Source organism: Pleurodeles waltl, chromosome 7 (genome assembly GCF_031143425.1).
Source record: "Pleurodeles waltl isolate 20211129_DDA chromosome 7, aPleWal1.hap1.20221129, whole genome shotgun sequence".
Classification (NCBI taxonomy): Eukaryota; Metazoa; Chordata; class Amphibia; order Caudata; family Salamandridae; genus Pleurodeles; species Pleurodeles waltl.
Window position 1 is genome coordinate 842,749,591 of NC_090446.1, and position 22,380 is coordinate 842,771,970.

A 22,380-nucleotide genomic window follows, 5' to 3' on the forward strand; every position below is an offset into this window, starting at 1 on the left:
TTCTAGATAGTTACCTCTAGGGGTTCAACTCTCCCCCATCCCTTGACTAACTACTCCATATCCTCTGGTGGGGGACCCATTCTCACATTCCACTTTTTCAGTATATGGTTTGGGCCCCCACACCCATGGGGGCCTTGATATTTTATGCTATTTCCCAATACATGCCTGTGTATATTGTGTGCACTTTCCTCCAGAATGGGTTTTCCCTATAGCCATCTAGTCTTTTGTTACCATAATAAAGTACCTTTATTTGTGCAACAGTGTGATTCATTTCATGTGTGATGTTACTCTGTGACTTCTGTGGTATTGCATGTGCTTCACAATCCTCCTAGATAAGTCTTGGCTGCTCCCCCACAGCTACCTCTAGAGAACCCTAGCTATCTACACATCAACACTATCTAATAAGGGTTGCATGGACTCAGTATAAGGTATAACACCATAGGCATCGCCACACACTGGACCAGCCTCCAACAAGGATTTCTTGAGCCCAGTCATTCTTGATTTTCTTGAGAACTTTGGGCAGAAGTGACCTAGGTAGAAAGGCATACAAGAGGCTGGATGTCACCTGGTCCTTTCCTCGGGATCTGCATGTTGCTGAATAAAAGGTCCACCTCCTGGCATTACCAACTCAGAAAACTATTATAGCACAGAGTTATGGTGAAGCCAGTAGGCGGAAGGGAATTTAGGGAAGGGAACAGCAGGGAGAGAGATCTGAAAAGGAAGGGTTAGAACAATATGCATTTACTCATTCATAGAAAAACAAATCGTTTATAGACTCTTAACTAAATTTGTCTCCGAGATATCAAGTGGAGACTTCTTCTAAAATGGGGGTGAAGCCCCTTGTGAAAACACGACCTCAGATTCAGAGATGACAAGAACACTGAACTATGATTTTACACAGAGTATCCTGTAACATTTATGTATTCACATCACAAACCTTTGATCATGACTTAAAAAATCTAAAAGACTTAAATGTTTTTTCATATCTTAAGTTATTCAAAGATCAATGAAAACTTTGATTAGTTTTATCTCCAAAATACTTTCACATTCATAATAACTGACAAAAAGGTTTTACTAATCAAAACCTACTAAAGCGCCTTACTTAACACCAGGAAGTGCTTTTTATCTGGGAACTGAAAACACCTTGAACTATTTGTGTACATAATGCGTTTTCTCTGTGAACTGAAACACTTTGAATTGCTAAGCCAAAAGAGCGTTTTACATCTGTGAACGGAAAGCAACGTGAATTACATGTGCACTAAGCACGTTCTCTAAACTGAAATGCCTTGAATTCAGTGAGCCAAAAGAGCGCTTTACATCTATGAACGGAAAAACCAATCAATCATGTGCGCACAAAGCGCATTACGTCTTGGAAGTAATAGCTTCCTCCAAACTTGGATTCAGCAAGGGCTTACCAATAAGCGTATAACCTACTCGTTTTTGGATGCACCATGGACTCTGGTTAGACGATACTCTGCCATTCAGAAACTCTGGACTTTTCCAGAGAAACCTCCACGAGGTCTGGCTGCATCGAAGTCTTCAAAATAGTGAACAACGTGCTTGGGTGTGGCTGGGCTTTATAGGCCTGCCACACCCCAATATGGCTGCTGCCTCTAAAACATGGGAAATGTAGTCCTTTCATAGGATAACACTGATAAGTTCATCTTGACCACCAATGCTCTGAACCTGCAGCTACGTGAGCATTACCACAGGGCAGACGACGCCGATGGCCATTCTTTGAATAAGCGGGGATGACCAGTGGTGCGCATAAAACGCCACAGAGTTGCGCAGTGGAATTTTGGGCGAGACCTGGACCGCGCCTGGCCTTATTCCAGACACTGGAGTTCCACATGAGATGAGTCTCCGAGCAAGTGCTGCTTTGGAAACTCCAATGCAAAAAACAGCTGACATTGCGTGTTTTCTGCAGAGGCAAACCGATCTAACCAAGACTCTCCCCACCGCTGAAAGAGACCTTGGGCCACCTCCCGATGGAGACACCATTTGTGATAGACCAGGCATTGACGGCTGAATTAGTCTGCGCTGGTGTTCTGAGACCCAGACAGGTGTTGAACCACCAGAGAAATGCCCTAATGTTCCAGCCATTTCCAGAGGCGCGCAGCCTCCTTGCAAAAGGTCCACGGGCCTACCTCCACCCTCCTTGTTGCAGTACCACATGGCAGTGGGGTTGTCTGTGAAAACCTGTTCTACTTTCCCTTTGAGAGGGGGAAAGAATGCTTTCAATGCTAGTCTGATTGCCCTGAGATCCAAAAGACTGATGCAGAGCCTGGACTCCACCAGACACACCTCTGATCTCCCCCATGTGGCTGCCACATCCCATAAGTGACGCCCGTCACTACTGTCAGATCTCGTTGGGGAAGGGATAGGAATCTGCCTCCAACCCAATTGCGGTGCAAGAGCCACCACTGCAGATCTTGCACAGTTCACTGTGAATCTGTGCTCTGTCGGAGAGAATCCCCCGTTGCTGAGCCCAGTGGAACTTCAGGTCACACTGCAAAGCCTGCATATGCCACCTCGCATGTGTCACCAACAGAATGCAGGAGGCTATGAGGCGCAGTAGCCTTAAAGTCATTCTCAACAAAATCCAGGATAGAGGATGAAACATTGGTATCCTAGCCTAAATATCCTGGACTTGCCGCTCAGGAGAATAGGCCTGAAACTGCACTGTGTCCAGAACAGTTTCAATGAAGGGCAGCAGCTAAAAGGGAGTCCGGTGTAATATCTATATAGCGCTTACTACCTCAATGAGGCATCAAAGAGCTTTTCAGTGAGTAGCAAGCTACTCTGGAACCCAAAAACAATTCGTGGTGGATTCGTATAGGGAATTATGAGTACAGTATTAGTACAAGGAGGTAGGAGTTAAATTGAGCGGCGGGTATGTGAGTGTTAGTTGAATTTAATAGAATAATGGAGGGATGGGGGGGGGACGAATGAAGAAGTGTTAATTGGGAGATCATAGTAGTAGGATGAGGCTTCGGCTGAGTAAAGGAGAGGTGGAGGATGGAAGAGTCTGTAGAAAAGGATTAAGGAAATCATAGTAGTAAAACGGGGCTTGGGATGAGTCAAAGGAGGGATAAATGAGCGAGAATTTAGTAGGGCTGTTTGGGAGATCATAGTAGTAAACTGAGGTTTTGATGAGCCAGAAGTCGGAAGGAAGAGTCTAGGATGGTTATTTTGGAGACAGAATGGGTTTAGGATGAGTCAGAGGGTGACGATAGAATGAGAGAAGAATAGGGCGATGGTGAGTGACTAAAGCTTTCAAAAGTAAATGATGTATTTTTTTTTAAAATAATTTTGTTTCCTCTTCTACAGTAGGACTAAAGTAGTATAGACATAGGATTACTTAGTAATGGAGTATATGCGCAAGGAATAAGATATATTGAGATTTAAAGTTGTATTAGATAAAGTTTCAAGCGTTGAAGTTAATTTATTTGTGTACTTATAACATTATTTTATCTTTCCTTCATATTTCAATAGTTTGTAAATAGTTGAGATTTACCTATTGAGATAGATAAAATAAAAAACTTCTAATCAAACAACTTGTATAGAAACCATGTAATGACCTATGAACATGTCAAGTGTAGAATGTACATACACATGTGCATTATATATACACACACACCTACACATACATTTAACTGTAGGTAAAATATACATTTGTTAAACAGGCTTAGAGAGGATTTATATATTTTAAGAAAATTTTTATTAGACATATTTGTACATAGAAACACACATACAGTCAGTCAAAAGCTATTTTCGGCCAATGTATGACCATAAAATTGCACAAAAAGTAACGTACATCAAGGATAAAGCCATTGATAATTAATACAGTATATCCCCTTCTCATCAGTTCATCTAAAGAAAACAAATACACAGCAACAGAAAGTGAACTAAAAAATAAATAAAAATTATATATATATATATATATATATATATATATTATATATATATTAAAATGCACATTTTTGCCTTATACCAACAGAAGCAATTATGTAGCCGAGGACAGCTGCACAGATATCCAAGGACAAGCTCTATAAATAAATGAAGCATCCCTTATAGGCTGCAAAATGTTGGTTCAATAAGACATAAAAAGTGCTGTCTAGTGGAGACTAACAATTTACACACAAAAAAAAAAAAAGTGCTGTGTAGATTGCTTAGTGTGCCCATTGCGTGGGTAAGGTGGCAGGGAGGCATGTCAGGAGCCACTTACTGGAAAAGCCACTAGGTGTTGTACTAGGTTCAGCTTCAACCCGGTGAGGTAAAATCTGTGTTGCGGTTTGGTCATCCAATGGATATGGCTCCAGGGTTGAGGACGTGGTAATTTGTGTGTAACTCAATAGGTGTAGGTGCAGGCCCTTGAGCCTGATTTCCTTGATCGCAGATCCATATCCCTGTTAATTCTAAAGCTAAATTGAATGTGGTATATTTCCCTGGTTGTAAAAGACATAGCCACAGCCTAAACTACAAAAAGTAGTTCTTATACAAGCCAATCAGAGAATTGGCTCCATGTTACCTTGGCGTAGGCAATCGGACAACTCTTTCTTAAAAAAAAAAAGTCAGCTTGTGGAGTTTTCCACATCTTTAGCCATAGGAGTAATAGTGCCAAATTAATATGATCCCCAATTCAACCCATACCTATCTCCATATGAACAATAAAGCTTCCTGTGGCTCTAGGGACTGCTGCAAGTCTACATTAAAAGAAAAAAAAGAAAAAAACACAACAGTCTGCAGTTTCTTAGATACAGCATAAGCCCAGACCACAGGTGCCAACTGCTAAACATTTACTATTTTAGAGATGAAGCAAATATTGCACCAGCTTTTGCCCTAAGCATTTCACGAGCCTTAAGATGGCATCACCACCCCCACCATATTTTGTGCCCTGTGAGTTAGAAAGTCTATCCCTTTGCATCAAGTAAAATGCCTAGATAATTAAAAATAGATGTTCTCTTAATCTACTCCTATATAAAATGTTTTTAATTTAGATTTTGATGTTGATGTCAGCTTAAAACTGTGTAAAGTCATTAAAACCGTCTAGAAGTATTTGAAGCCCATTTGCTGTATGTGCCAAATGAACCACATCATCTGTGTAAGGCAAAACTGGTACTGGTTTGTGTCCAATTTGAGGAACATCTTCAGTGCGCTTGCTCAGTGCTGCGTCTAGGGAATTTATATGAAATAAAAAAAGAAAAGGGGCGAGAATGCAACCATGTCTTACTCCTCTAACCACCCTAATCAGGCCCGTACACCTCATGTATTGAATAACGAACTCGGATAGTGAAGTTCTGGGGAAGCTGCATTATAAGATCCAACAATGGAGCTTTGATTCCAGCATGCTTCTTCATGTCCCATAGGAATTCCTCATCTACGGTATCGAAGAAAGTGCCATAAAGGCCATGTGCATAACACCTTCTCTGGCATTTCCCAAAAATAAGTTGCAGGTTCAGAGCTTGTTCTGAGGTCCTATTCCTGAGCAGAAACCATATTGCACTGGGCTAAAGTAAGATCTCCTCGACCCAGGACCCTAATTTCCCCAATATGACTCTTCCTAAGATCTTCGCTGTCTAGTCAATCAATGATATTGGGCGATAGCAGGCTAGCGAGTTACGACTTTTAAAAAAAACTTTTTTTAATAAATGGTATCTATTGTAGATTTTCTCTAAGAGGCAACCAGATCGTCCATAACTGCAGCTATCAATACATTTGTCACCAAAGGAGCCCAGAACGCCAGATTGGTTTTGTAAAATTCAACTGGGACGCCCCCATCTGGAGCCTTACCAGTTGCAGCACACATTATCGCTAGGATATGGAATTCAAATCTATAAAGTCTGTAACACATCCTCTATCAAATACATACCCACTCTTAATACCATCACGTGCCTCCTTATTGAGAAGTAGTGACCAACCCACTCCTGGTCAGAGTTGCGCCACGTAACATCGGATTGGCTGTCTGCAAAAAAAAAAAAAAAAAAAAATGTATGGTGTACTAGTCCCCAAAATAATCTACAATCCTTTCACCTCACTGCTTGATGCAGGTCAGACCATGATTTTGCCCCGATTTCGTTCTTCCTCTGGTCAAGGGCTTGTTTGTATTTGGACTGTGCTAGCCTAATGTGGTTGACATTTCACAGGGTGGTACTAGTAGCTAATTTAAGTTCTTGGAGTGCTATTGTACGTTTGGGGGAGAACCAGTGATGGCCCACACAATCTATTAATCTAATCAGATTATAAAATGTTTATATACACAGGAATATGCAGTCCATTGCTGTTTGAGTATGGTGGTTATGTAGGAAAGAGCCAACTCTTGAGTGGTCTTCTGAAGATAAGATAATTACTGTGGATCCTATATTTGGAGGTAATGAATTCCATAGTTTGGATGCTCGAACAGAGAAAGATGTACCACCTATTGTCTTTCTTGTATGGTGATGTTTTGAGGTGGGGTGCTAATCTTCAGTGGAGGTTTCATTGTTGAATGTATTTGGTGATTATAATCTTGATGAAAAGCTCTCCTGTTCCATGTATTGTTTTGCGGGTGATAAAAACCAGCTCAACAGTGGATCTTCTGGCCACCAGTAACCAATGGAGGGCTCTCAAGGCAGGGGAGATGTGGGCTTGTGGCTTTACATGTAGAAGTACTTTGGAGGCTGAGTTCTGAATGTGTTGTAATTTCTTCATAGTAGGTATGATCCATGGTAGAGGCCATTGGTGTCATGGTGATAATGCTTGATCTTGCTAATTTGTCCACTTGAGCATTCATTGTTAACTTGGAATCCATGGTAATTCCAACTTTCTTACTTCCATAGATACTTTAGGAGGGGACCCAGATAGTCAGGGCAGACGCAGAGTGGATCATAATTTTTCCAGTCGCCACGTGAGTATTTGTTTTGGAAGCATTCAGTTTGAGATGGCTCCATGTCATCCAGTGATCAATGGCCGTGAGGCAACTGATGATTTGAGAGCTTCCAATGTCTTTGAGACATTCCAGTTTGAGGAGTACTTTGTCAACCGCATAGTTGTAGCATGTGAATTGAAATCATTGCCAGTAATGACATGTAGATGTTGAAAAGTATAGGTGAGAGAACTGAGCCTTGAGGGACCCATGCTTTTGTGAAGTAGGGTTTGGAAAAGAAAGGGAGTATGGATGACATTAGTTCTGTTTTGAAGGTAGGACGTGATCCAGTCGAGAGCAGTCCCCTCTATACCAGCTTTGTAGATTCTTTGTATTGGGGTGTCATGGTCAACTTTGTCAAAGGCAGCTCAGAGGTCCAGGAGAAGTAGTGCAACAACTTCATTGCAGTCTATTGTGTTTAAGATCATCCCAGATGGCGATGAGGGCTGATTCTGTGCCCCTTTCCGGGCAGAATCCAGTATAGTAGTCTGAAAGTATAGAGTCAATGCACTGTGACATCTGGGCAAAAGACACTATCAATTTGCCCAGGAAAGGTCCATTTGCAATTGGTCTATAGTTGTTGGGGCCACGCAGGTCAAGGTTTGTTTTCTTTAAGAATCAGCGCATGCATGCGTTTTAAAGGTCTTCAGGAAATATTCCCGTAGTTAAAGAATTATTGATGATGATTCTTACTGGTGTGGCAACAGAGGTAGAAAGAAAAATGTTTTTGAAGATGTGTGGTGGACAAGGGTCAGAAGGGCAGCAGAAGGCCTGCTTTCTTTCACCAGATCCATAAAATCAATGATATTTGTTTGAAGGATTGCAGAGGCTGAGTTGACTTACTCTTGGAGGGGATATTTGGAAACTGGTTGGTGCATGTGGTTTTACTTTGTTTGAAATAGTCCAATGTGATTGCCTTGGTTGTGTAATGATTTTCCAGTTTGTGAAATCTTGAGTAATGGGGTGAGTTGCTTTCATGCATTTAGGTTTTCAAAATTAGTTAAGAATTGTATAAAATTATTTGCAGATTTAACATTTTGAATTCTATTTGAGTAGTACTTTTTTTAAAAAGCTTTTTTGATTGATTTGTATATTGTTAAGTTTGCATAGCTGAAGTTTATCTTGAATGTGGTTTGCTTTGAGCTACGTTCGTTGCAACCTTCTGATTTGTTTTATCATTTTAGTTGTGTATTTCTCTAAAGTGCCTGAATTTTTGTCCTGTTTTGTTTTTCTATGTGGTATTACAATATGGAAAGCTTTCTGTACCCACTCAAAGTTTTTGAACTAAATTTATTGTTGTTAGATCTGTGTTGGCTATTAGCTGTGTTCCTAAGTATTCAAAATTGAGTTTGTTCAATGGTCGATAGGTGGATGTATGTAAAGTGGTCTTTGGTGTGTTGATTTGGGGACTTATGTAGGGAAATCATCAAATGGTAGTCTGACCATGTGACTGGTGTGATGCTTTGAACGGTAACTATTTCTGGGTTTTCAAAAATGACATCTAGGATATGTCGAGCGATGTATGTGGGATTGTCTACAATTTGATGTAGTTTCAATGTGACTAGGTAAGTGATGATAGCTTTTGGATGGGGTGTATTGTGTTTGTCAATCCAAATGTTTAGGTCCCCAAAAATGCATAGGGTGGAGTATAGTGTTATACGGTTTGAAACTGTGCCTAGAAATGTGTCTGGGAATGTTGAATTGCTAGGCGGTGGCCTGTAAAAGAGGAGGAAGTTACAGGAGGAAATTGGTGTAGGGTTGCATCTGGTGATTAGGGCCTCACAAGCTTGTATGGAGATGCCTGTTTTGATGAGATTGTTTGAATAGAACAGCTAGCCCACCCCATATTTTACCTATACATTTGTGTGATGGTTTGATAGCCTGGAAGAACAGTTTATGCAACAATGGGGCCATGTCATCTCCCAGCCACAGTTCAGTTATGAGGAGTAAGTCAGGTTGTGTGTCAGTGAGTAGATGGTGTGCTTGTTTCTAGAGTGACTGAGCATTTATAAGTAGGCAGTTTAGAGATTGTGTATTTGCAGTAGTGCAATTTTGTCTTGTAGAAGAGTGATCAGTATATTTTGAACTTGTAGTAGGTGTCAGTGCTGGTATTAACTGCATGAGAATCATAGTGCTATGGATGAGCGGCTGGTGAACGAATGTTTAGTTTGGGTGTTTGTGGTAGATGTTGGTGAAGAATACATTTTGGAGTAAACTTGGCTGAGGATTTGTATTTGTGTAGTCATGAGGGTGGGAGTGGGTGTGATGGGAAGTATTATTAAAGTGTGTGATTTTGATGTGCTGTGTGTGCTTTGTTTCTGTGGAGTAGTGAGGAGATGTAGCGGTTTTCTGTGAACGATTTGTATGCGAGTTACTGCTGGTGAAAGGTATTTGAATAGCACTGGGGGTGGGGTGTGTTGGAAAAGAGTATGTGGTGTGTAAGAGGGGATGGACAAGAGTAATGAGTGTTCGATTTGATAACTGGAATAGGTAATGTGTGGAGGAGTGTAAGGATTGTATCATTGTGAGTAGCTTCTAAAAAGGAGGAGGGTGCTGGTGGATGACATGATGGAAGGCTGAGTATAAGTTTAATCATTATAAAAAAGGGGTCTTTTAGGAGCAAGTAGAGGATAGAGCTGGTGTTTTGTACGAACAGGGAGTGTGTCTGGATGCATTAAAGTTATCTATAATGTGGCTGTGTGTTATTGATGTGCCATAGTTGTGGTAGAATTGTGTATAGGTGTGGTTTGTGGGTTTATGTCGTGGTTGATGACATTAAAACCTGTAAGGAGGTTTGTTGTGCATTTGTAGAATACCTTTGCTAATATTGTGTTTGGACGTTAGAGGATGTGAAGGGATTGAGGTGGTAATTGGCAAAGGAGAAATTGGGGAGCATACCTCTGGCCCTAGGCCCAACAGGCAACGGCCCTTGTCCTGTCTGCCCTTAGCCTCTCCCCCCAGGCTGAACCTCCCTGAACCCTAAAAGCCCTATTGACCAATGGATCACTAGCCCCAACCCATCAGAATCCTAACCCTAAACCCAATGGGAGACCTCACCCTATCAACCAATCACAACCCTAGCCCTAACAGCCAATAAAAACCAAAGCCCTAAGCCCGAAAGAAGCTTGATGCACTCTTTGTAGAAAATCGGAGGGAAATTCACACAGTCACGGGTAGAACAAAGCAGTTTAAAGGTACCAAGTATGCATAAAAATAGGGAGCCAAATGTAAACAGTCACGGTAGGGAAAAAGCACGTATTTTAAATAAGAAAGTCTGATCTTACCACCTCCTTTGACTTGTTCAGTGGGCTGTTCAGGGCTCACAAAATGGAGGTGGCTGTCTCGGGGTTACCTCCACAAACAAAGGTCCCGTGCAGGTGTGAGATGTGGGTTCAGGTTGCCTACGAGTTACAGAGCCAATCACAGGTGTGACTTCAGTACATTTATAGTGAACCCCCAACCAAAGCAGGAGGTCTGCCATAGTCTGGAGGAGACTGCCTGGGGTGAACCCGCCTTCAACAGCCAGTTGTCGAGGTAGGGGGGAAAGTCAAACCCCTGACCTGCACCAATGAGCTGCGACCACTGCCATCACTTTGGTGAACACCCAAGGGTTGCGGGTAAGGGCAAAGGGGAGCACGGTAAACTGAAAATGCTTGTGATCTACCGTGAACTGCAAGTAATGTCTGAGGGGAGGTAGGATGGGAATATGGAAATAGGTGTCCTGCAAATCTAACACTACCATCCAGTCTCCTGGGTCCAGGGCAGATGGGACCAGAGGCAATGAGCATTTTGAACTTCACCTTCCTCAGGAAGAGATTGAGGGACCATAGGTATGATAGGGCAGCGGCCCTTGTCCTTGCTGGGCATCAGAAATTAGTGGGAATCACAACCAACTTCTGGCACAGGGGCCCTTTCCTTTGGCTACCTTGGCCACAAGAGCCATAACCTCCTTGAGGATAAGTGCCAAGTGATCCTCTGTCATCCGATCGTAGGACGGTGGCATGGATGTAGGAGTAGTGTCGATTGGGAGGAAGTTGCCCCTTCGGACTATTTGCAAAACCCACCGGTCTTCTGTGATCAATCGCCACAGGGCAGGTGATGATGAATCCTGACTGACTGGTTCCTGATGGGGAAGTGTCAGACTAATGTTTGGAGAGTACAGCAGGAGGGGCGGTGGACAGGGCAGAGCACTGGCCTCCTGATCCATGAGGATGTTTGATCCCACATCCCCAGCCAAGCAGAGGCTGGGCAGAATGGGTGGATGGAGGGATAAAGATGTGGTTGAGTGCCCCTTCCACAGCCACAAAAGGGGCGAAAAGCAGATCAAGGTGGACGAGGGGCAGCTGCGAGGCTCAAGGACCTTGCCGTACACAGGTCTCCTTAAAGCACTCTAGTGCAGAGTATGATTTGTCTCCGTAGAGACTGATGGCATCAAAGGGCATGTTAATAAGTGTGAATTGGACATCGCCTGAAAAGCCAGACATCCTTAACCAAGCTTGGCGCCTCAAGGCCACAGTTGATGCAACAGATCTACTTTGTGAGTTGGTTGTATCCAGTCCACAAAGTATTGTGAACTTCACTGCGTCTCTACCATCACCAACAGCTTGAGAGAGAACGGCCTGGGACTCCTCCGGGAGCTGTGGCAGCACCTGTGCAACTGTGTGTAACCACCCAAAAGCCGTGCGGTGTTCACAAACTGCAATGCCAGGCTGAAGAAAACATCCTCTTCCCAAGCTGATACAGCCTCTTGGATTCCCTATCTAGGGGTGCGAAGGGACCGCCCTGGAAACGCGGAGGCTTGGATAACCAAAGCTTTCAGGGTTAGGGCGTTGCACAACACTGGGTCATAAGGACCTGGTTGACGGTTGCAGGCAATAGTCCTGTTGACAGGAGCCCCTGTGGTGGGTTTGGGCCAAGTCCCCAGCAGGACATCAGTGAGGGCCAGCAGCTTGACGATCAGGACCTCTGCCGCTCTTATCACCATCATAGCCATGGTAGGGGAAAAAAGCATGCCTGGGACAGAGGAATTGTCCAGACTACTAGCTTCACACAGGTCTGTACGCCGGGCCATAGGGTCTTCAAGCAGGTATTTGAAAGGATCCAGTAACCCCTCCCAATCCTTAATGTACCCCAAACCATAACAATAAGGGTCAGAATCCAACCTAGGGGGCAAAGTCCCTGCCGGTCCAACTCCGTGTCCATAACGAGGATGGGCTCGACGTCGACCATGGGCATGTGCAATGTCAGGAGTGTCAATATCGGAACAGTAGTTGGGGAAGGTTGGGATGGCACGACTGACACCGGTTCGGATTGGAGATTGGATCCCTGGGTGCCCTCCAGAGCCGCCACTGCAGAACCTGAGGGAGCCTCTGCGAGTCTAAGGGGCTGGCAGTTGGGCTGCCAAAACATGAGGCGCATGGCCACATAGAACTCACGAAGTTGGGCAGGGGTGGCACCGACTCCAAGAAACTCAGGGAGGATCGGACGTCACCTGCCTGACCTGGCCACTCAGATGCTCTCAGAGGTCCCTGCCAACCCTGGATTCAAGACGGCAGAACCCAGGGATCCCCTGGAGGAGCTTTGGACACCACCCCTGAGGTGGTGATGGACAGGAGAGTGGTCACTTCCCTTTCCATTGTCTAGTTTCACACCAGAGAAGAGACTGAGGGTCCCTGAACCGGTGAAGACTAGTTTATGTCAGAAGGGCACCAAATGTGCTCTTCAAAGCATACCAGTGGCTTGGAGAGGCTAACCCTCCCAAGCCATATAACACCTTATTTTATAAGGAGAGGGTGTTTTACCCCCCCCCCACCCCCCCCAAAAAGGAAATCCTTTTTGTCTTCCTAGGCTTCAGCTGTTCAAGCTGCAGGAAGGCAGAAACCTGTCTGAGAAGTGGTAGCAGCTTGGGCTGCCCGGAAAGCCCCAGAAACATGGCAGGAGCAATGCTGGGGGCCCTCTATGGAGCCCCCAGCATGCATGGAATCATACTTCCAATACCGGCAACACTATTGGGGTAAGATTTTTACATGTTTGATGCCAAACATGCCTAGGTTCGGAGTTACCATTATGTAGGTGGATATAGGTAGTGACCTATGTCCAGTACACGCCTAAAATGGCACACCCGCACTGACGAAGTCCAGGAAAATGGAACTGGAGTCTGTGGGGGCACGTCTGCTAGTACGGGGGTGCCCTCACACAAAGGTACTTGCATCCTGCCCTCTGGGCTAGGAGGACCTGCCATAGGGGTGATTTACAGTGACCTATAGTGGAAAGGGGTATATGCACCATTTCACGCAGACTGCAATGGAAGGGCTGCAGAACACTTTGCATGGACTCACTATTGGTGGCATAATACATGCTGCAGCCCATGGGGATGCCCTGGTAGCCTAATGCCCTGGGTACCATATACTAGGGACTTAACCGGGGGCACCAGTATCCAAATGTGGAGTGAAAATGGCTGAAGTAACCATGTTTGAAGGGAGAGAGTATCATCAATGGGGTCCTGGTTAGCAGGATCCCAGTGAACACAATCAAACACACTGTCAACAGGCATAAAATGGGGGTAACCATGCCAGAAAAAAAGAGGGTACTTTCTTACAGCAACAGAATCAGGTTGAGGAAAAAGAAAGACTGGTAATTCAATTCTTGGAGTTGAAATTGAGATACAAATTTTGGATTGGTACTTAGAACTAGTTTATCCTTGTGTATTTGGGCAAAAAAGGGGTCTTGTAAGGTTAATGCCTGGAGCTCAGTGACGCATCTCAGGGAAGTTATTGGAACTAAAAAAGCCAATTTCCACAACAGCAATTGGAAAGGACATGGGATATGCTAGGTTTGCTTTATGTAAATGAAGAAGATACAAGATATTTTGCACGGACACTTGTAAGGGATCCCAATTTTGAGCAATGCAATAGTGCACAAAACGTGTCAATTTTGCCGGCCAACATGCTCTAGTATTTTTCTATGTGCTTCCTTAAGAATATCCATACATTCCTGATGTAGGTTTAAATACCCAATTTCTATGACTTCAGGAGGCAAATTGCAGCTCCTTGGGATTTGAGTATCTGATTTAGCCATGGTTCTGAGTGAGAAGGTCCAGGTCGAGGGGAAGCTTCTCATGTGGCACTACTAATAGTAGTAATAGAGCGGTAAACCATGGTAGTCTGGCCCATGTGGGTACCACTAGAATCCATGAGAAAAGTTTGCCTGAGTTTCTGAACCAGATACAGAAGGAGAGGGACAGGTGGAAAAGCGTAGGCAAATTTCCCTGACCAGTTTATCAATAGGGAAATGCCCTTGGACTGAGGATGTGGGAACCTGGAGGCGAAGTTTGGGCATTTTGTGTTTTCTTTTGTTGCTAATAGGTCTGTTTTTGGCATCCCCACTTTCGGAAGCAAGGAAAAAGGGTTCTGGGTGGAGTGCCCACTGGTGGACTTGTTGCCGCATCCTGATGAGATCGGTAAAATTGTTATGTTCCTGGGAGGTGTTCTGCTAATAGGTATATGTTGTGAAGAATGCCCCAATACCAAATTGACTTTGCAAGGTGAGACAACTAGTGAATACCTGCACCAACTCCCCCCCCCCCCCCCGCCTCCGTTTTTGCACATAGAACATAATTGTCATTTTGTCTGTGCATATGAGAACTACCTCATTGGTTAGATGAATTACAAAAAAATTGAGTGCTAGGTGAACAGCTAGCAGCTCTAGATAACGGATGTGTAGAATTCAGTGTGTGATCCCAAAGACCCTGGGGTCTTGGGGGTCCTGGAGATGAGCACCCCACCCTGTCTAAGAGGAGTCCATTGTCAGAAGAATCTGTGGAACGGGGGTCCAGTAATGGCCACCCCTTTAAAAGGTTGGTTTTGTTCCACCACTGCAGAGTGCGAAAGGTGCAGCTATCTACCAACACTAGATCCTCTAAGCGACCCTGTGCCCTAGACAAATGTGAGAATCCTGCAACAAGCGCATGTGAAGATGTGGTTGTGACATGATTACAATGCAGGAAGCCTTATATTTTTTTCTTCACCTGCAGAGTGATGTGTGCTCTAGCAAGATTCTGAAAAATCTTCTGAATTCCTCAACATGCCATTAAGCATATGTAGATATTTTGCGGACTTATTTGAGGTAGTGTTTCCAAAAAAACACCAAAAAAAAAAAAAGCCTTCAATGGGCTCTTTGCTAAGGGAATCCCACGGTATGTGGCTGCACTTCCAATGAAGTTCTTGAAAAGAAGTTGTATCGTCCGGTGGGGATGGTCCAGCTGGGTAGACCTCCATGTCAGGGTCTATATAAGTGACCACATCAGAGATTTTAAGGGGATCACCTAGGAGAAGGATGAAGCAGTAGTGGAGATGTAGGTAGAGGTGGGTAAATCTCAATCAAGTCTTTCTCTGTTCCCCTTTGTTTAGATGGAGGCATAGGCATTTCAAAAGCCTCTTCAAAAGAAAGTTGGTTGGGAGAAGCACTAACAACAGCATTGACCAAAACTCTCCCAGTTTGTGGTTGGATATGCAGCTGTAACTGCTTGGTGTGGCGCTGTTTAACCTTGTAAAGGATAGGCTTGTGTGAGGGGGGGTCTTTTCTGTGCCAAGGTGCTCTTGACTCCCGGTGCTGAAGTTGTCTGAGCTGAGGCAAGGAATTTTTCGATGCCAAAACAGTCTGTCAAGTGCGAAGTGGAAGCTTTTGGTGCCATGGCTGATGGTATTCAGCATCACAGAGGAAGGCTTTTGTTTAGGTTTTAGTGCCGAGCCCAATGGTGGGGCATCCACATGAGTTTTTCAGTGCCTGCCATGGCGGCTCTGTGGCCTTCGCTTTCATACTTGTGGACTTTTTGGTCGAAGCAGGGAGACTTTCACTCACAGTTGGTTGACCTGGAGGAATTTCCTGCATCTCGAGAGCGGTGTTTGCTTCAGGGTCCGAATATTGGATGGAAAAAGCATTCTTTTCAGCAGCTGAAGCCTCATGAAGTTCCAGCTCTTGTCTGACATGGTGTCTTGAAGCCTGAAAATATCTGGTGCTTCCTAGACTTCTTGCCTCTACATTTCTCAGCAACAGGCTCTGATCTTGCAGTCTTTCGACCAGAAAGACTGCTAGGCCTCGCAGTCTTTATGTACCGGCAACAGGAAGAGGTTGCAGACCTGATGCTAATCTGTCTGTGGAAACTTCGAGTGACACTTCAGACAGAAGATGAAAGGCCTCCATTCCTTTAGGATTGCATTCTTAGCAGGGGCAGTTCCTCCATAAGGGCGGAGGAGCATCACCCGTCACCAGCACCAACTGCTGCAAATCCTTTCACAAGAAAAGGATAATAAATTGTGTTTATTATCCTTTCCTTGTGAAAGGGGTGGGGCATTGGGGGTGATGAGAAGAGGCGAGTGCACTGCGCACTCCCCTCAGAGCGCATGTGTGTTTGGCCAGCCGTCTTGGGCCGACCAAACGCATGTGCACAGGGCTCTCTCAGAGAGCCTGTAATGGTTTCCAGTCTGCCTGGGAGCACCCTGGTTGGGCGCTCCCAGCCAATCCCGATGCTGCTTTGAGCAGCATCAGGATTGGTCGCAGGGCAGGCTGGGAGCCTGCGCGCAGCAGAGTAGCAGTGCAGGAGCGGAGGTATGTTTTTTAAATTATTATCCTTTTTTTAAATGTTACTAATTCCACCAAACATCCCCCCTCCCCGCGCAGCCCAGCTCCAGGAATACCAACGAGCTGCTACTGATAATTAGAGGTATGGAATGGAGAAAATCGAGGCCTGAAGGACACGGCCCTGAGGGCCTCAATTGAAGCTTGTCAATCTGATTAAACGTTTCTTCAGGCCCGGAACAGAATGGAATAGAATATTGCGTTTAATGAACAATACCAACACATTTGGAAAGGTTTTCCCAAAAGGAAGAGGCATAAGACTGTCTCGAGCCGGTGCTCGGTAAAAGCACGACTGTACCAGATGGTAGAAGAAAATCTGATAACAGGGGGGCGAGGGGGTGTTGATGCCAATGCACATTACCAGCAAGAGGAGGAGTCACTATACCTTGTGACTTGAAGACACTTTGAAGAAAAACTTGCAACCTTCAGGACCCAACACTTCATGCCAGAAGTATGCAAAGAATGTATCTACAGCCACATATGCCAAACAATTATTCATGAAAGGCTGCCAGGCATCAAGGATAACAGCCACCTTCTCAGGGAGCAGATCAAGAACAATCTGTTGTCACTCACTCTCCATGCATATAGATAATCCACATTCGGGTGGAGAACAGCTGCCCTGTTGATTCTCCTGAAGTGGCAGCCTGACCAGAGGACAGACAGGCATGTCCAGAAGTTCTGGGTACCACACTGTCCTGGCCCAATCCAGAGCCACAAGGACGACTATGGCCTAGTCACTCCTGATATTCAGAACCCTCAGCAGGAGAGACAGGAAGACATTCCAGCTGGAACACATCTTGTTAAGTGTTTTTTCAGAAACCTACATAACACAAAACATTTGACATTGTGAGATTGACAAAAATACAGTCAGAATTCTACCCACTGTTTGAAGATGTCCTGTGCCGCTTCGGGATGTACATGCCAAACATGATCTGCCAGATGCTGCCTGCTCAGCTCACACTCTGACATTCACGGACCTTGACAAATGGTTCCCAATTCAGAAAATGCTGAGGCTTCAGAGGAACATAGCCTCCTAGCAGAATCCCAAGCCTTTCTGTTGTAATACAATATTGCAGTTGTGTTCTGAGAACCTGCAGGAGGCTGCCCTTAAAAGGCCAGAAGGAAGGCCTGGAGAGACAGTTGAATGGTCCTCAACTCCAAAAAGTTTGGCCTTCAACGAGCCCAGATTCACACCTCAACAACAACTGCTCTGCTGGGCCAGGAAGGGAGAGGAGCTTGCCACGGCACCAGTTGCAAAAGTGGACAAGCAGAATGCATAAGACCAGCAAAAAAGATGTTTGAGTGCCCCTCACCAAGATACAGGTCAGAAAAGAGGCACCTGGACTTAGTCCAGTTCAGGGTCCTGCTTCTACTGCAATATGTCCACTGAACGGAAGCCTCAGTGAAGGAGTAAGATGCTGCTTTGGCTCTTTAATAAACACTCATCAGAAGGTTGGCAATCATCTTAAAGTAGGCTGCGACTGACTAGCGAGTCCTCCTTTAAAAGATAGTCAACAAGCTAAAGGAAAACTGGTACCTCTGAAGGTGGTTGGCTCCCACCACCATCACTTTAGTGAACACCCAAGTACCACTAGTGAGGCACTGTGGGAAGAATAAACAAAATCCCCTTCACCCACCTTAAACCACAGGTCACGTGGGACCTCAGGACCCCCATCCAGTCGTGAGAAGTGTTGCTTCCCCCAGACTCACTTAAATGTCTGGGTCTTGCTCCATGGGACTAGAATTTTGCATTGCAGTCTGATCTCGCAGGCTATGCCTCCTATGCAAAAGAGGCAGGAGAGCATGTCAAAGCAGGGGGGGGGGGGGCATGAGTCAACACTCAACAAGCATGCTATTTCTGCACATATTTTTCCAAAACTTGCTGAAAATTGCTCAAATCACCATCTAAAGCTGACAAATCCATATACAGCATCGTCATTGCAACCATATTAGAAAAAGTATGCTTGCTTCCTAGACTCAAATGGTAATGCATCAGACATTCAAACAGAATGGGTGCATTTAAAAATATTTATTCAGCTTCGCTAAAAACGTAAAAGCATTCCAGATGCTATCACAGAGTAATAGTGATGTTCTACTTAAATAAGTTACAATGATTTCAAAAACATTTAACTGTTGGACAGTTTGCATACAACAAGTATAAAAACGAGATTACATCATTCGGTTACGACCAACATGTAAAATGACAACATAACGGTTATTAATTCTAACATTCAGCAGGATACATTCAGCACAAAAATCAAGGCACATAACCATGTGAACCGACAAGAACATTAAGGCAGCTCACTACCACTTTCTTCAATACCTAGTTTCGAGCACAGTAAAGGGTGGCATAGCAGTGTAGCTCGATATGCAGGATTCACGAGTCATACATGCAGCATTAACAATCTGCGGCACAACACTTGAGGTGCGATAAAATAAAGGGTTCTGCAGAGGCAGAATAGGCCAAACTGCCTAGACTAGGTGAAATTAACAAAGCAGCAGATGCTACAGTGTTTTTCTACAATTCCGTTCATTCCTCGGGAGGCGGCCAGGAAGGACTGGAAACAGTAGCACGTCTGGGTCATATCGGACTCACGTCTCTAATCAGAAATGAAAGGTCACTTTGTGCTCGCAGGCTCCTCTATAAGCCACATCAACGGAGGTCATGCGCTTTCAAGGAGCGCACGCATTCTGCAGATCGCATGCAGTCAACCAAAACTCAACAGGGGCAAAGCCGGATTGCAGGACAGAGAACATTTTGTTAGCAAACCGATCTGCCATGTTTTACTCCAGGACAAGTAAATCTACTAAAGCACATCTATCTGAGAGCACTGGGAAAATGCAGAAAGACTGTAAAACATTCTTCTGACAGAAAACCATATCGAGAGTGAAAGCTGTTAGGGAAGATGATAGCTGATTTTCACTACAGCCATGATGTCGGTAAATCAAAGATTGTTTTCAGTTTGGGCACTCCAAGACCAAGATTTCCACACTGAAGGGAGACTACACATGCCCGACATTTACTGATAAGGAGAATACATCAAGTATCAACTGTTTTGAGACTGAGGAAAAAAAAAAAAAAAAAAAAAAAAAAAAAACACACAAGCTTTCCTTGCTATGGGCAACATCAGTCACCGCCCTCAAAAAATAAATAGAAAGTTTCAAAAACTTAATCTTAAGTGAAAGACCATTTCAGATAAATTACAGTAAAAGAAATATCACTTTTGTAGAGAAATAAAAACAAAGTGAGGTTAGTGATCTGTGCAATTATATATAAAACCGTGTTAGACAATTTTGTGCCTGAATGAACCTGCAACCTTTCTGAAAAGTTTACTGACACCCTTCGTAGCAATAAATGTGGAAGCAGTGATTGAATCACATGTGCAAAACTATTCCCCATACTCGTGTCAAACTTAAATAAATGTACAAGTTTAAAGGCCAAGTTGAAGTGACAGGAAGGTAGGCGCCACGCCTGGTGACAAAAAAAAAAATGTCTGATGGGTGCGAGATTACCAATCGTGCAAACACAAGAAGTTAATTTAATGCTCAGATACTTTTGGCAGTTAATGTAAACAATTTTAGCTACAAATGTACGTTTTAAGATGTTAAATCTCCTATGAAACCCACTGACTCACTCTGAAAATTCTCTTTATTCCCAGTAACATCGACTAAACAAATTAGCATGCCTACTGCATATGCCCTTTCCCAGAAAATCCTGAAAGACGAAAAATAGGCATTTCAAGAGGGGGCAGTGATAAAACAAGGGCGCCACTCTAGTTTTGGCTAGGGTTAGTAGCTAAACGTCATGGCCACAAAACAATTAAAATTCAACAACTGCAAACAAAGATAGATTACATTTACATACAAGCAGGTCTGACAAGATATCCTTACTCCATACAATCAACCCTTTCATGACAGGACTTCAAACATAATAACAAAAATAAAAAGAAAGCCAGCAGTTTTCATTCAGGAAGCGTTATGCTGGTTGCTCTGCAAGGTAACAGTCGGCCACAATTAAACCATCACTTTCCTGTTTCCTGTAACAAAAGAGGAAATGGTGCAAATAAGAACCAAAGCGTCAGTGCACGAAATCGCAGATTGGATAAAAACAAGTTTTTACAATGCACCAAAAAAATTCCAAAGGGGATAAAAAAACAAATGTGCCAAGGAATATTCACGCAGATAACTAAACAAATATCTCAATCTTAAAATGTATACTAAGCGATGTCCGTACGTTTTATCTTGTTAACTTAAAGCCCACAATCTCTCACACACTGTTAGACAATGCAAATCCCCAAGTCTAACGTTCATACGTTCAACAACTTTCCTACTAGCACATTCCACGAGTCAGGCTTACAGTACCAGAACAAGTTTCAAATATGTACGTGTTTATTTCATATTTCAAAGCAGTTACCTTCAGTGTAGGAGACTGGGCTTTTGTTGATTTAGTCCCCCAATTTGTTTTGCCTGGTATTTGATGCAATCTTGACTGAAGAACACTGGGTTCCTGCTAACCAGGTCCTCAGTGCCAGTGTTTTCCCCAAAAATGCAATATTGTTTCCCCAATTGGCAACACTTTTGGCACTCCTGTATGTCCCTAATAAATGGTACCACCAGGTGCCTAGGGCATGGGTACCAGAGGGTCCTCCAGCAGCTGCAGCATGTATTGTGCCACACTCTGGGACCCCTTAGTTATCACGCCTGCGTGTCTTGGTGAAGCCAAAAGTGAAAACCACCACCTGTGCCATGCCCACCAACACTGCATGCAATATATGTAAGTCACCCCTACAGCAGGCCTTCAAGCCCTAATGGAATAGACATAGTGAGTGATCAGGAAAGCCATTTTAAGTACATGCTCTGAACAGTGGTCAATACAAGTTACCAGCTACATGATGGCCTCACTGAAAACATGGATGTTTGCTATCAAACATCTCGTATTAAAAACCCTCAGATTCCAGTGTTGCAATTAATATATGCAGAGAGCACCTTAAAGGTGCCCCCCTGAAAAACCTACCAACTACTAGTGTGCTGGCTGACTGGTCTGTTGTATGGGAGTTACGTGGGTTGCTATGGAGATTTGTGAAGGGGTTGTAGAATGTTAACATGAGGCTGAGACAGTTGTAACCTCTTGCTCCATATGCTCTGTCGTGGGTCACTGATGGGAAATAAATCTTCTTTGTGGACCAGTATTCAACCGTTCATGGCTTCTCTTCCTGTTTCCCACTACATGGTCCACACCAACCTGCCACCAACAAACAATTTTCTGATCCCCCAGGGGTGAGAGCCTCTGCTTTGTGAGGTGAGGACCAAAGCATGCTCCGGCAGGGGTGTTACACCCCCCCCCCACTTAACAGGATGACCTGTGAAGTAGCTTTCCAAGGCAGGGGGCTTTGAAGAGCCCATCTCCTTTGGTATGCAAATCTAGCATCCCTCAGTGGTGAGAAGATGCTGACCCCCCCTTGACCCAGGTCCCATTTTGCACCTGGACAGGCGAGAAAACTAGTCAGGGAGGCGTGTCCATCTTCAGGTCAGTTCCACCACCAAGATGAGCTACCTGATGTGGACACGATATTTGAAAGTCTACCATCTTGATGATGGCAGAACTAGGAACTCTGGGATAGGGTTGCGCCCACTCCTCACAGGAAGTGGTCACATAGGGGACATAGTAACCCCAGGGTTGATTAGCCTATTGGCTACTACCCTACACTTCTCCAACAACTCTAAATTTAGTATGCAGGGGGAGCCCCTGGCACCAGAAAAATCAGATCCTGCAGACCTGAAAGAAGACTGACTCTTAAGAGTTGCAAGAACAGAAGACCAGCAGCTGAATTGCCCCCTGG

The 22,380-nt window shown here is 44.3% G+C and overlaps 1 protein-coding gene across 2 annotated transcripts in view; it reads right to left on the reverse strand.

The window, feature by feature from the left end:
* Window positions 1-18,554: 18,554 nt before the first annotated feature.
* HMMR (hyaluronan mediated motility receptor) overlaps window positions 18,555-22,380 on the reverse strand; it is a 261,939-nt gene continuing 258,113 nt past the window's right edge. For both annotated transcript variants that reach the window (XM_069199359.1, XM_069199357.1), the window contains one exon: window positions 18,555-20,577. In XM_069199359.1, the coding sequence (XP_069055460.1) occupies window positions 20,555-20,577 (23 nt within the window). In that variant the 3' untranslated portion in view covers window positions 18,555-20,554. The remainder of the gene's footprint in view (window positions 20,578-22,380) is intronic.